The 15,016-nt window shown below is 37.2% G+C and overlaps 1 protein-coding gene across 1 annotated transcript; it reads left to right on the top strand.

Moving 5' to 3' along the window:
* Positions 1-1,822: 1,822 nt before the first annotated feature.
* Positions 1,823-11,556, top strand: LOC145223749 (NACHT, LRR and PYD domains-containing protein 12-like). Its single transcript, XM_080090141.1, has 7 exons — positions 1,823-2,029; positions 2,086-2,405; positions 2,638-4,297; positions 4,821-5,012; positions 7,482-7,643; positions 8,998-9,159; positions 11,383-11,556. Exons 1-7 carry the CDS (start codon positions 1,823-1,825, stop codon positions 11,554-11,556), a joined length of 2,877 nt encoding a protein of 958 aa, XP_079946267.1.
* The last annotated feature ends 3,460 nt before the right edge of the window (positions 11,557-15,016 follow it).

Below are 15,016 nucleotides of genomic sequence, written 5' to 3'. Positions count from 1 at the left end.
CACGAACGAAAATACCGGAACAAAAATAACATGACTTTCCGATTTGTGGATTGTTTTTGGGTTTGGTAGTTTGTTTCGGTTATTTGGCCAATTTTTTTTCTTTTTGAATGACACTACGTTTTATTCTTATATACTGGTTGTGACTTTAAACAAGGCTTAATAAACAATGTTGTTTTAATCCGCAACAACTAACGCTTTTCCAGGAAGCGAGGTGATATGAAAACACTCAAAGTATCATAAGGTTTTGTAAATATCCTAATTAAATTCAGAAGCCTATGTTATTTAATGTATCAGGTACAAAGAAACTCTTACTTGCTTGGTAAACAAATCTTTTCACAAAGGTATAAATTTCATTGGTTTTGACGTTAGCTACTGTAGCTCGCAACGCAGAACATCTCATCTCTGCTTGAGCATATGAATGAACTGGAGTCATTTCCACTGAATATTGATATCCATTAAAGGTATGCCAAGTTCGTCCTTCAGCAGAAATTGACAAACAGAATATAAACAGCAAAATTAACAACCCCATGTTAATTCTGCATTAACAGCTGCGTCACGGGCGCCCCCGCTTTCAACCTACTCGAAGAAACGATTTACAATATAGCATCAAGCATGCTGCGCCAAACACAATTTTAACATCACGTACTGATGTAATTTTTCTCTGCAAGTGATTTGTGTGTACTGTTTTTCTATTTCTAATGGAAATAACATCTCTTTTTTCGCCCCGTTTCCCTTGTTTGTTTTATGTACACACCATGCCTATTGGCAAATTTTGTCAGCCAAGCCTTAATGTGGATAATAAGCCCACAATTACGTTGGATAATAAGCCCACAAGCAACATTTATGATGTTTAATTGCGCCCAACTGTCTTGATTTGTTCCTCTGACCATGATTGGATAGTCCGATAACCAATCGTAGATTGTTTTTGAGTAAAACGACCAACAAACTTAAATTTCCGCTTTTAACCTTGTGCTTTTCTTATGAACGTGGTTTCGTTTTCTTTTAGTTTTCTTCCTAGTTGTGTCAAGTTTATTATACGATCCCGCTTGAGACTTCTAGCCCCTTGATTGGCCGATCGTCCGCCAATGAGGGACTTTTGTTATAAGTTTATTATGTCCCAATTTTGTTTCTTTACTATCAGCTACCGAAAAGCGGACCCATGCTATCTCCCGATCACAAGCGCGCGTCTGCCTTTCTAATTTTCTGGTTCCTATTAGTGGCCTCTTTGCATTTGACTGTGTATCGCCGTTTCGCCAATGCATTTATTGCTGTGTTTCCGCCATTTTGTTTTATTGCTACCTGCTATCAAAACGCGGGCTCACGCATATCCGCTTAGTCGGGAAGCAAAAGCCCGCGTGTACCGTTTCATTTTTCTTGATGTGTATTACCTTGTGAACCAGTAGTTTACATCGTTTTATTGCCCTAAAAAAATTAAAAAAAAACAGTTAGTTATCTACAATTGTGATTTGTATCCTTTAAATGTTACACAACTCTGCAACCAGGAATTTTGATGAACGTTTATGTTGTATTACAGCCTCATTGGCTTTATTACTTTTTGTACCTCGTTTTTGTTACTTTACTCTCTTTGTGTAGATGTTTAGGTCACCATTGTTGTAACCTCAACATTTTGACTTTGATTAGAGGCATGCTGCGTGTTAACGACTGATGTTGTGTTTATCAATTCTTTGGGAAATTCTCAAGCACCAGTGACACTGACTGTCTTTGATAAAAAAAGGAAACTTGTTACACAGAACAAACAAAACAAGCAGAATGCCGTCGCAAACCTTGTTATAGTCACGTGAAAAACAACCTTTTCTTTGCAATGGCCGACCCGGGTAATGTTGGACCCCAACCTCGCTTGGTCCTACAACTAGATGAAGCTGAACCCCAATCAAACACACTCCAAAGACAGGGTGACGTTGTATCTCAGCAGAGCGCAAGGGAAGAATCCAGGTCTATGATACCTCAGCCAAGCTCAAGCCATCCTTTACCGGTTGATTTACAGAGCAGGAATTTAGTTTTAAACTTGGTAAGTATTATACAAAATCATACCGTTTACTTCTTCAAATCTTTTTTTTTGTGCAGGAAAGCGAACAAGCACCTCAGATTGGAGACACAAACATCCACACAACTGGATCAGTTTATAACGCTCCAGTCTATCAACAACACATTACACAACATGTAACGGTGTATCAGTCATCGGAACAAACTCACTGCTCGTCTCAGCTGCATGCCGCACACTACTTAGATGAAGAAACATCAATCGAACCTACTGATACGTCGCCCTCACCTGAACAGGTTCACTGCTCGTCTCAGTTGCCTGCTCCACATGACTTTGATGAAGAAAGGTTATCCAAATTTCCTCCTACTTCTCCCTCACCAAGACCAAGGCAAACATATTCTAAGCATCAAACTTTCCCATCAGCGCAACAACACACACAACCAACAGCGGCTGCAACCAATCGTCGTACAACTGGATTTTCTACAGTTTTTCGATTCTTACGTAAACGGAGGTGCTGATTTTTTCCTAGTGGTCTTACTTTGAGTTGTTTTACCATACTAAATTAGAAATATATAAACAAAAACATTAAGTGTTGTAGCTAAAACTAACTTAACTCTGTTGTAATGTTTATGCAGGCAAAAGCCCCAAAGAATTCTTATGAATATGCTCAAACAAAGAACGGAAGCCATCGCCGGTGAACAATCGTCGCTATCGGTTTTCACCAAACGGAAAATAATACCTGTCAACCTTGCCATAGTAGACAAACCACAACAAATTGATAACGAATTTCAAGCAGAAGGACATTATCGCAGCAGAAAGGAACTTGCAAAGGTTTACAACATGCAACAAAGTGACATCACTGGTGAAGAAATGTTTGGTCGTGCAAAAGAAACAACACAACGAGAAGCGGAAAATAGATTTGGACCGGATGAAGCAAAAGCTAAACAAGATTACGTTGAAAAACATGGGAACGTGGTCGGTGTGGTCGGACAAGCTGGAATAGGAAAGACAACCTCAGCCAAAAAGTGGGCCAAACGAATTTTAAGGGGAAAGTTGTTCGGTAAGACTTCCTACTTCTTCTACATTGTAATCAGGCACATCGACTTTACTAGGGAGATGACACTTCTTCAGTTTTTTCTCTCATCCATGTCAATAGAGTGGATGTACACGGACGATGAAACTAAAGTTCTCAACGCCATTTGCAATGATCCAAATGTTGTGATGATTTTCGACGGTTTCGACGAGGCAGCCATTAATTCATTTTCCACTGAAGTTCCCCAACCCCTATTACATTCGAAGTCCAAAGCGGAAAACTACCTGAAGCATTTGGCGGGAGGAAACTTGCTTCCACTTGCTCGGAAGATTTTTACTTCACGACCAACTCAGCTGTACAAGCTCCATCCTTCATATCGACCCAGGTTTATTGTTCAAATACTTGGGTTGACCCCATCTTCACAAGATGAACTTGGACGTCAGGTATGTGGATACAGATACGACGATATACGACAAAAGCTAGAGCAAAACCGCAATGTATTTGCTTACTGCTATGTTCCTGTCAATTTTATATTGACTCTTGTCTACTTGATAAATTTTGATGGAGATATTCAGTTTGTTTCACTCACTCGAGTCCTTGCTTTCACTTGTGGCCAATATCTCACAACCAATCATTTAAGGGGTCAAGGAAGTGAGTTGGACAAACTTGCAAAATTGGCCTATGATGCATTTCTGAAGATGGAGATTGTATTCAAGGCAATAGCATTCGTACAAGCAGGTATCAAGGAATCCACAGCCGATGCATTTACCAACTTGTCAGTCACAAAGCATGGAAATCTCAAGCTGACGATATTGGATGGTCACAAAGTTCGATGTTTCTCTCATCTCATCTGGCAAGAGTTTTTTGCAGGTTTCTACCTGATGATGATCATGTCCCTTGACGAGTTTGAGAAAATCCTCGAACAACTTTCAAAAGACAGGTGGGAAGTTGTTTCCAAGTTTGTTTTCGGGATTTGCGATTCTTCGGTTTTCCATCAACTCGAGCCACTTGTTCCTGAAAGCTCTCATCAGGATTGGGAGCAAAAGAAATCTTTGCTTATAAAATGCATCCAGTCCAAGCGGATGCTCAGCAGTAAAGAAGACATCTTGCAAGCTTGCAGCTGGGCTCATGAGTCAAATGATCCAAAGATTGCTTCGTGTGTGGCCTCCCTGCTTCCGGATGAGCTCGACTTTCGTGGTTCATCTCTCCTCCCAGTTGATTACGAGAATCTTTCCTACGTGATTCAGCACCGAACGAAACCGGTAATACTGTGGTTTGTGAAGTGTGCGTTAAATTAGTTGCTGAGAAAAAATGTAAACAACCTTAGACAAAATATAAACCATTAAAATTAAGGCAGAACTGTAACTTCAGCGTCCACAAACAGCACAACTGCGACACTCACCACGTTTACAACCAGAAAACAGTAAAATCACATCTTTATGAAAGGAAATTCAATGAAACGTCATATGACTAACGTCCAATCATTACCGACCACATATGTCGCGTCGAAACTTTATTTACTTGTGCATTACGCTCACTAATATTCATGGTTACATGTTTCGGTATATGATGGTGTCGTTGCAGGCTGAGAAGTAAAAATAGTTGTATATATCATATATACATATAAGATTCATTTAAGATTCGATACACACAAAGAGCAAGAAAAAATGCAGTAAAATCTGTAAAGTGCGCAAATAAACAGACTACACAAAACTATTAAAAATCAAAGCATAATCGAATAAAGGGAAACTACATAAATTGTTTACATTGAATTTTGCTTCCAAGCCGAAGCTCAGCGGTAAAAAAGACATCCTGCAAGTTTGCAGCTGGGCTCATGGGTCAAATGATCCGGAGATTGCTTCATGTGCGGCCTCCCTACTTCCTGATGAGCTCGACCTTCGTTACCTTTATCGTTCATCTCTCATCCCAATTGATTACGAGAATCTTTCCTACGTGATTCAACACAGAGCAAAACCGGTAATACTGTGTTATTGTGAAGTGTGCGTTAAATTAGTTCCTGAGAAAAAAATGTAGAATTATTATACAAAAACACTTTATCTACATGTTTCTATAACATCGACTTCTAAACAAACCTACTATTTCATTACAACGCACGTTCCGTTTTTCACGTTGTTCTCTCATTTTCAAATTTGAAGTTGTAGTTCAGTCACCCCTGTTTACAATTATGTGATGCAAAACATTATTTCGTTCCTATTTAGCTTTGAAAAGCTTGGAAACACAATTATAAAAACGTAAAAAGCCCATCACGCATAAAAGCTAAAAGCCCTACATTTTAGAAAAATAAAGTTCATCGCAAAAACAAACACTAAAAATTTACACATTATGATCAAGGTAGAAGACACAGTAATTATGTCGTCATTCAGTTAAGAGAAAAGCGAAGCGCTTTGTAGAGGCACAAACGAAATAAGTTTCACAAAAAAACTAAGCGAAATAAGGACCATGTTTAGTTTTTTAAATATATGCCAATGAATTTTATCGTAATTTATCAATATTTAAGAATTGTGAGTGTAAAAAAAGCAAATAAGTAGATATCATCTAGTAATCGTACATAAAAAATTTACGTAGGTAACCAACAGCTTTTTGCATTATAGGCTAACAAGTGTCTCTTACGTTTTTTGTTACAATGATAGTTCAGGCATCAATTCCGGGCCGAACAGATATTTGTTGAATTAATTTCAAATTTAGACTCAAATTTTAGATTTATTAAGGCCCAATGTGACCTAATGTAGAGTCAGTTCGCCTGTTTTAATGAAACTAAAATCTGACACTTTATCCAACTTAAAGTTATAATTGCCTGTTCAAACCAAACTAACTGACTTGCCCGAAAAAAGCAGACAAACATGCAAACCATACATTGAAGTAAAGTGCCGGGCGGAAAATGACAATAATCTATCTCGATTGCTTTTTTTAAACTTTGTCACAGCCGAGTGTTGCTATAACATGGCGGGTAACTTTTAGCATCTGCGAGTCTAATGAAGTAGTGGCATTGGGGAGGTGAGCCCGAACTATTCTCATGCAATGACATAAAAACAATTACCAAGCCGGAAATAATTACACAACGTTGAATCGTAATGGGGCACATACAAGTGAATGACACAATTGGTGGGTAGTGGCGATTGTAGCTACACCGTTATTAATAGGCGTAATGTGTCTTAGGTCATAAAGAAAGCAAGATTTGCGCATTGTGAGTACACACGACGTTAGTGGGACCAGTCGAGCGGGCCATATAAACCAATGGTCGGCAACTGCCGGTCCGCGGCCAGGTACCGGTCCGCGAGGAGTTGTTAACCGGTCGGTATACTTTTTCTGGTTAACTGCTTTAAAACATTTTCTCCCTCTAACCCAATAATAATAAACTATTTTAAGCGTTTTTGAAAACGGTCCGCAGTACAAAAAAAAAACTCAAATTCCTGCTGAAAGTAATAGTAAACCTAGACCTAAGCTGTCATAAAATGCACAAAGTATTTTCTACGCACAAGGGGTTGCTGGAACAAAGTGTTTCTGGCGAAATATATGGCATGTGATATGTCATGGATTATATAAATTCAAAGATTTATTCTGAAACGTTTGTTTTGTTTCGTATCACAAACAATATGCATGTGTTAACCACCTGCTTTTAACAGAAGCGCTAGTGCTGCACCTATTGGGCTTCTCATGTTACATTTAGCTTTGAAAGTAAGAAAATGTTTCTTCAAACGCTTGAGGTTAATCTGTCATAATCTTTTGATCCTAACCTTAAACACAGTGTTCAAAATTATGAATTTACATAAAATTTCAATATAACTCACAACACACTGTTTTCATCACAAACTCACTACGATTATTTCCAAATAATTCCAACTTAAGCTTGGCACTAAATTCGAACTTAAGATTATAATCGCTGAATCAAACCGTCCTCAATGTCCTGTCTGAAAATCAAAAAAACTAAAATAACAACAAGCAAACCATAATACGAAAAATCTGTAGAAGGCGATACTGTTCCTCATACACACATTTTGTTTCAACAAACAACTTTGTCGGAGCTTACTTTTGTATTTAGCATGACGTACAACAACGCATAGTAAAACAGATGTGCAGCGCATGCTTGTTTTAATCGTGTGTTGCTATAACACAACGCAATCAACCTAAATAAATTTCTGATGTAAAGCTAACAAAGCCTAGATAGGTTTGTTAATTATTTCAACAAAGATACTGTGAACATTCTACAGCTTACTTTTCATGTCTCATTTTTTATTGATGAAATGCCAAATTTAAAGTGAAATTAAGTGTTAAAAAGTTGTAGCATTTATAACAAAGCGAAATCCGAAGTTGTGTTGTGTTGTTTATTCTTATTTACTTAAATTTGTCAAATTTAAATGCCAAATTTAAAGTGTTTTCAATTTGTCCTTACAATTAATATGATAACATTTGTTGCATTAAAATCAGCTGACGAGACTCGACCTCTCTCGCAACGAGATCGGCAACACGGGAGCAGCTTCATTGGGTCCTTGCCTTCACAACACCGAACAACTTATACTGGATGGATGTAAGATCGAAAGTGAAGGCGTCGAGAAACTCAGCGATCGAGTAAAAAAACTAACAAAGCCGGTAGGACCTTGTGAAATTCAAAACATTTGCATTTGCATCAACTTGTATTACTGACCCTTATAAATGTTCTTGACAGGTATATTTCATACCAGAAAACCGCCGTCTAAAAATGTTTGTCTTGAGGGCAAACTATTTTTAAATGTTAATGAAGTTATGTCTTTTTATGAAGTAAATATGCATTTGTGACGTCAGAGTTTGATTTTGTCTTCACAATTAAAGGACTTTAAATAAACTCTAGTAGTAAAAGTCTAATAGTAAAACAGACCCGCGACTGCCGAAACGTCTTAACTGTGCCTTCTATTTTTAATATTCACCCAAAAACAGCGCTCGCTTTAGGCGTATTTTCGTGAAAGCAACGCTTTCGGCGGCTTTACAAGATGAAAAAATATAATAATATGCACTGATGAAATAAGCGATGTTAGGCGAAACACAAGCAAAAAGTGCAAATCTGATGGCAGGTTGTAATTGAATCCAGCAATAACACGACAACAGCAATATTCAAATGGTAATCAAATGTTATTAAGATTAAAGGCTATAACAGAAGCGCTAGCGCCCTAACTATTGGACTTCACTGGTTTCATTTTAAATTTTGTAAGAAAAAAGTAAGAAAAGGTTTCTTTTAAATGCTTACACGTTTCTTCAACGTTCCACAAACGTTTGACATTGATCTTTTATAATCCGTTAATCCTGACCTTGAATCACATCGTTCAAAATGAATGTATTTGCATACAACTTCGATGTAACGCATGACAAACTGTTTTCTGCTCAACTACAATTGTGGCACTATTTCCAAAGATTGTAATTGCTGAATCAAACCGAAATAATGACAAGCAAACAAAATACGAAAAATCTGTAAAAGGAATACTGTCCCTTACACAAATTTTTTTTTCAAAACAAATTTGTTACAGCTTATTTTTGCATCCAGCATGACGTACAACGCATAGTGAAACAAACGTGCTGCGCATACTTGTTTTACTCGTGTGTTACTATGACACCAGGTCGCCGAACTCATGTACGAGTTTGGATAAAGTATTAATTGTGGAAACGAACTCACGGCGCTAACACGAGATTTAAACTATACAATTAACCTAAATAAATTTCTTACATCAAGCTAGCAAAGCCTGGGTTGGTTTGTTAACCCTTTTAACAAAACTAGTGTAAACATTCTACAGCTTACTTTTCATATATTATCTTTTATTGAGGAAATGCCAAATTTTAAGTGAAACAGAAATTATGTGTTAAAAAGTCGCATTTGTAACAAGGCGTATACCAAAGATGTGTTGTGTTGTATGTTTTAATTTCCTTCAATTTGTCACTACGATAAATGTGATAATATTTGTTGTACTAAAATCAGCTGAAGATACTTGACCTCTCCCACAACGAGATCGGCAGCACGGGAGCAGCTTCGCTGAGTCCTTGCCTTCACAACATGGAAGAACTTATACTGTTGGGATGTTGGATCGGAAATGAAGGCTTCGAGAAACTCTGCGATGGAGTGAAAAAGCTAACAAAGCCGGTAAAAGTTGAAATCTATGTTGTGCGAAATATTTTTTTCAATAGTAAAGATTGTTTGTTTGTTGCAGAAATGATAAACTTATCACATTACGCTAAATTGAAATGCTATATGAACTCAAATGGTAGTTAAACGAATATGCAAATGGCCCAGTGGTCTCTAATTGTTTGTAAAATTGTTGAGAATCAGTCCTTATAATATACTGCATAGTATATATAGTAATGAGTGGTATGCCACAAGAAAGCATTAAATGTAACTTTTTTGATCTTGGTCGTGTCATCCATGCACCTTTGATGGTTAAAATGTCCGCACAGGGCGCTTCCTGTGTTAAACTAAATTAAAGAACATGTCAGTTTGCATTTTCCTAATTTTAACATTAATTTAAGTTATAATAACCAAAGCATATGTTTGCAACGCACAACCACATATAACCAAACATTATGCGCACGTCAGTCCATAACATATTCTTTGTTTCCATACTTACAGTGCAAATAGATTTCGGATACACTTAATGACATGCTGGACAAAATTTGACAAAATATTCACGCTCTGTTTCTTACCTCGTTTCGCTGCCGCAGTATAGACATAAAAATATTGTGGATTTAGATCAGTGAGTTGTAGGTGTAATGACCTATGAGATCACGCTATTCGTTGAAGTGCGTTTCTTTTTAAATACTCTACCATAACGTTTCGTATCGTTCAGGTATTCAACATTTTAACTAAAGTGCGAAGTTTTGACAACAGAACAAAACAATTATGTTCAGCCATACTAAGTTGTGCATCAACTTTATTACTGAATCTCGCGAATATTCTTTGCAGAAATTGTTTAGATTGACAAACGGCGCTTTGAACTGTCGAAATTATTGTTCTTTTGTCTAGTACAGGGGTCGCCAACCTTTGCCGCTCAAAGGGCAAGTCGGACCAATTTCAAATAGTAAAAAAAACGCTGGGAACCTAAAGGCCGTTTTAACATGTTAAAAAGGATATGCCACTGCAAAAACGTTTTTTTGTCTCACGACATACGACTTTGGGTTCTTATCCAGTTTGTCATCGCATATCTAGTAAACCAGTCTCGTCAGCAGTGCAAGCAAATCCATCTCTCCACTTAGCATTAAATGCCCGGTTTTCTTTAGACGTTGATTTTATTTCTTTGTTTGACACTGTATTGTTTTACAAATATTAACAAACATATGTTATTACACACGCTGCGAAGAAAATGGCATCTATCGCACTGCATGTTAACCCACATACCGCCAGTTCGTCTCTTTCCGACTTCACATTTCATATATAGTGTTGAAACGCCGTTGTACACAACTACTGGAAAAGGGTTCGCTCAAATTATTTTACAGGAATTTTTAGCTTTTGTGATCGGCATAATCGTCGCAGAACTTGTAATAAAAAGTTGTACAATTTAGTAAATTCAAGTAATCGAAGAGCCGCATGCGGCTCCGGAGCCGTGGGCTGGCGTCTACTAAATATACCTCTTTGATGTCAGAGTGTAATTTTGTCGTCACAATTAAATGACTCTATAAATGATCTCGAATAGTAATACTCGGATACAACCACGAAATAGTAAGATAAAAGCTTTGTCTCGAATAGTAAGATACAAGTTTCGTTCTTTTTTACCCGCGTGTTAGAATAAAATATCTAGCTTGGAAAAGATTCAGAAACGCAACTTATCCCCGAAACACAATAAGCTCCTAAGAAAAATAAACTACGAAAGTGTGGATCATCATATGCAAACGACACAGTGGTAGCCGCCACAGCTTGGGTGCACTACCTTTTGGCTATGACGGCCCTATCACTGGTCCGTATTTCACCAACGACAACCAAGTGTCTCCATGGTTTCGTTGATATATTTCCATTTAGATCATTTTTTGACGCCAAATGTCTAGCAAACGAGATTTAACAGTGTACGGCCACCAGTACATATATTTTAATGCATATTTTAGGGTGGCACAAGTTCGTTTCAGCAGCCGCAGGTTGTGCACCAAACCTAAATTCCCAAGCAAATCTACACATCAGTATAGTTGTTACTTGTTAACTTTATCTCACAGCGTTAGTTATTTTGTTTAGGTTTCCTCAGATATATTTTTCACATTTAACACATTTCCGATTTTCATTTAAAAGCAATTAGTAGTATGACGTCATACTGCTTTATTTATTACAACATACTTGATTGGCAATTAACTCTAGTTACTTGCCTTAAACTAATTCTTGTGTTAGATGGAACTTCTTGATCTATCTTTTAACGAGCTGACAGATGACAGTGCTGAGTCATTGGCAGGATCGGTGCACAGCATCAATGAGCTGAAGGTTCGGTATAATTACTTCACAGAAGCAGGGAAGAATCTCATCAGATTAAAGTCTCCAGGAAAAGTTGTGTTCGAAATCGGTTGAAAGTAAAACTTAAACGCTTGTTTCCATAACAATTTTTAAATAAACCTTATCTGTGGAAAAGTTTCTACTATAAATACGTGACCACAAAAGGAAATCAATGTGACGTGATTTCATCACTAATGATGGCATTGTCCATTGCCTGAACGTCCGATGGAATAAGTCATTATTAGGGCAAGTTTTTGTTGCACTAAAATCAAGAGAAAGTTGCACTTAATTTTAACAAAATTTGCAGTAAAAAGTTGCATTGATGCACAAGTTGCATTTATGCATACTTCTTGGAGTTAAAATGACTAGCGGGCTGCAGGTTGGACATCCCTGCCTTAGACTGTTATCTTAACAGATATCAAGGTTATCGCTTTTAACTTGCAAAATAACGAATGCACTTTTATAAACACACAGTTTAACTAACTAAGCTATCTCAACAAGACTTGACCTCGAAAGGCTAGACACAACCTGTTTCCGTTTGTGCGGGCTTGTCCAAAAGCCAAGTCATACTTCCACTTCTAATTTTAGTTAGATTTTGCGCAATACTTGATAAAAGTTGCAGTAAAAAGTTGCACTAAAAATAGAAAAAAGTTGCAACATAAAATTCCTACAAACAGCTTATAACATCATACTACATAAATTCTGAGTATTTAGGATACTGCCGATAGCTGTAAAAAAAGTTGCAAAACTTGCAAAAACTTGCCCTAGTCATTATTGTCCACTGTAACTGTCATGTTTGTTTCAAACATTATTACTTGCTTAACTCTGCCAAGTATAGGCGCCGAACATGAGTGTGTGCAAGGTATTTTCCATCAACGTAAAGATCCTAAACCTAACCGACGTTTTGTGTCAAACCGATTTTATGCATAAACTGTCGTAAAACGCGCACTCCATTTGGCTTCATTAAGAATACTGTAAGAAATAAAGTTTTTCTTCACAAACCACATGTAAATTCTAATAAGTTCTTTTTTTTAAATAGTCAATACATTAATCTAAACCAGGGGCGTGCAACATTTTTCGTCGGTGGGACATATAACCAATTTAGGACTTCATGGGAGGGCCATACAATTTTTTTTCATGTACACAAAAAATTTTAAATTTTTCAAAAGAATCAAAACGTTTCATTTTAAAATATACCGAGTTTCGCCACAACACTAGTTTTCACAAAGAAATAATTACTAGACAAAGAGAATTATTACGTCACTTTCGGTGAAGTATTTGCAAACTGCTGTATGGCCCACCGGTTAGAAAACGCTGATTTAGCTTATTGTTACTTGTAGTATAGCAAATTAGGAGATTTACCAAAAACTAGTAGAAATTATGCTGAATTTCTAGAATAATTGTTTTTTTTCTCTAAATCAGTGTGTTGTTGACCGCCACACTAAATTGCTTAGAGGGTCGGATTGCGGCCGCGAGCCGCCTGTTGCACAACCCTGGTCTGAACCATCTTTCTGCAAATGCTCTTGTCATCTTTACACATAACTGTTAATATTGCTGTATTTTGATTTTCTACCCTACAATCCTCCACCATACTTTTTTGTTAACTTTTCATTGCTTCATATTAGTGACGTTTTTGCTGCGTAGAGTAGTTTTCAAAGTTGACAACATGGGTGTTGGTTTGTTTCTCATTATGACGAATTTTGTGCCTTGTCAGTTTGTTGTTTAATACCGTGACGTAAGTTGTATGACGTCACAAATTCAGTTTTAAAGTCAAATCTGTTGAATACCCTGACATAAAGTTCGGCGTCTATGCTAACCACTTATTGTGATTATAACGTTATGAAACTAAATAAGAAGTCCTCCAAATTTAAACCTGGAAATGAATATTTCTATGCTTGTGTTATGGGAATTAACAGGACTTAAAATTTTTGAGATGTTTTTGTTGCGTAAATGACTCATAGCAACCTTCTTAGATGTATATAAACGTAAACACTGGTGATTAAACATAACTAGTGCAAGATTTTAGTACGTGATAAGCTTATGATTTGTTTTCTGCAAAATCCAGTGCCGTTTAATTTTGTAACTGATAGTGTTTATATTTTAACTTTTGCTGTCGTTCGCCATGCTGTTGTTTAGTGACGTCACTAGGAGTTGTCCCTCTGATTTCCACCTATCAATACGTTTTCGTTGTTTTGTATGAAAGTTTTACTGCTAATGTTGAATTTTGTGTTGGATTAAAACTTTGAACCCAACTTTCTTGTCTGAGACCAAACCATGAAACGAGTTTCTAACTTTTCAACCGAAACCAAACTATGTGACACGTTATAAAACAGGTTTTATCTTTCCCTAGACGTCGTATTTCGTCATTTTTTTTTCACGGGGTTCGAACCCAGGACTCTCCCTTGGACGAATCCCGATCAGGGCTTTTTATGTCTGTATATGGGTCAGGCGCGCCAGACCATTCGGCCAAGTTCGTCATAAAAAGTCTAAATTTGCCACATATCTCGCACACCATCTAGTGGCGTCTTTAAATTTAAGTTAGTTAAATTGTTTTCAACGAATTATGTAGCCCATATATAATGTATATTCTCATGTTCTCATGTTTTGTGCAGCCTTTCTGCATTGTATATCTGTGCATATTGTGTTGAAATGTTTCCTTTATTCTGTAACTATGGTCTTATTTTATTAAATGTTTCCTGCGTCCCTGCTGACCTATATAGCAAGGGCCGCTGCCCTACCTAGTACTCTATACTGTCTTGACTCTCCGCTTGTAGTGTTTATCTGTACAACCTAATTTAAATGTAAACATTAAATTATTATCCTTGTATAATTTATGAGACATTTTTATGTGTCAACTTGGCATTACATTTTTGTGTTCCTGCCTTTTTGTTTTGTTTTTGTCAATAGTTTTATCAATGGAGACGACATGTTGATTTGTTTTATTGGCCTGTCGTCACATGTTGAAGCGGGGAGGGGCCTCTACAAATAAAACTTTATTCAGATGCAAAGTTAATACCTTGGTCGCATGTTTATTACAAGCTCAGATTAAACCAATGTTTTCTTTATGACATTTCGACAAAGCATATATCATGGAACACGTGACCCAAACAGTACTTAAGCTATAACATGGAAGCAAAAAATAGTGGGCACGAAGTGATAAACAGGAAATGCAGAAATACATGGATGTACAATACTGATCAGCCAAACCAACAGTTGTGTTTATGGCGGGTTCAACAACAGTCGGTTCAGGGGCGCAAGAAACGAAGGTTTGGCATTAGTGCTCTATGATTAGGAGGCATGTGAAGTAACCGCATGGCCATCTGTGGGCGCGAAAGACAAAAGGTTTTACCTAACGTGCCTTGATTGCCTCATATTTGTCTGCGTCTGGCGGGCTTTCTAGCAGGTCTATAAGACGATTTGCTGTGTCTGACCCAGAGTCGATACAACATAATAGAAATTCGTTAGACCTCCTGTAATGCTTTTTAGAGCGAACAGTGGCTTAGCTTGCTGAAACCAAACTCGTGACTGAGCTGTC

This window comes from Phallusia mammillata, chromosome 4 (assembly GCF_965637545.1).
Source record: "Phallusia mammillata chromosome 4, kaPhaMamm4.hap1.1, whole genome shotgun sequence".
In the NCBI taxonomy this organism is placed as follows: Eukaryota; Metazoa; Chordata; class Ascidiacea; order Phlebobranchia; family Ascidiidae; genus Phallusia; species Phallusia mammillata.
This window is presented reverse-complemented; position numbering and strand designations above follow the sequence as displayed.

Excerpts from the sequence above, each read along its gene's own strand:
- LOC145223749 (XM_080090141.1), top strand. The coding sequence starts at position 1,823 with ATGGCCGACCCGGGTAATGTTGGACCCCAACCTCGCTTGGTCCTACAA. Across the intron at positions 2,030-2,085 it reads GGAATTTAGTTTTAAACTTG|GAAAGCGAACAAGCACCTCA; the intron begins GTAAGTATTATA and ends TTTTTTGTGCAG. Across the intron at positions 2,406-2,637 it reads CCAAGGCAAACATATTCTAA|GCAAAAGCCCCAAAGAATTC; the intron begins GCATCAAACTTT and ends ATGTTTATGCAG.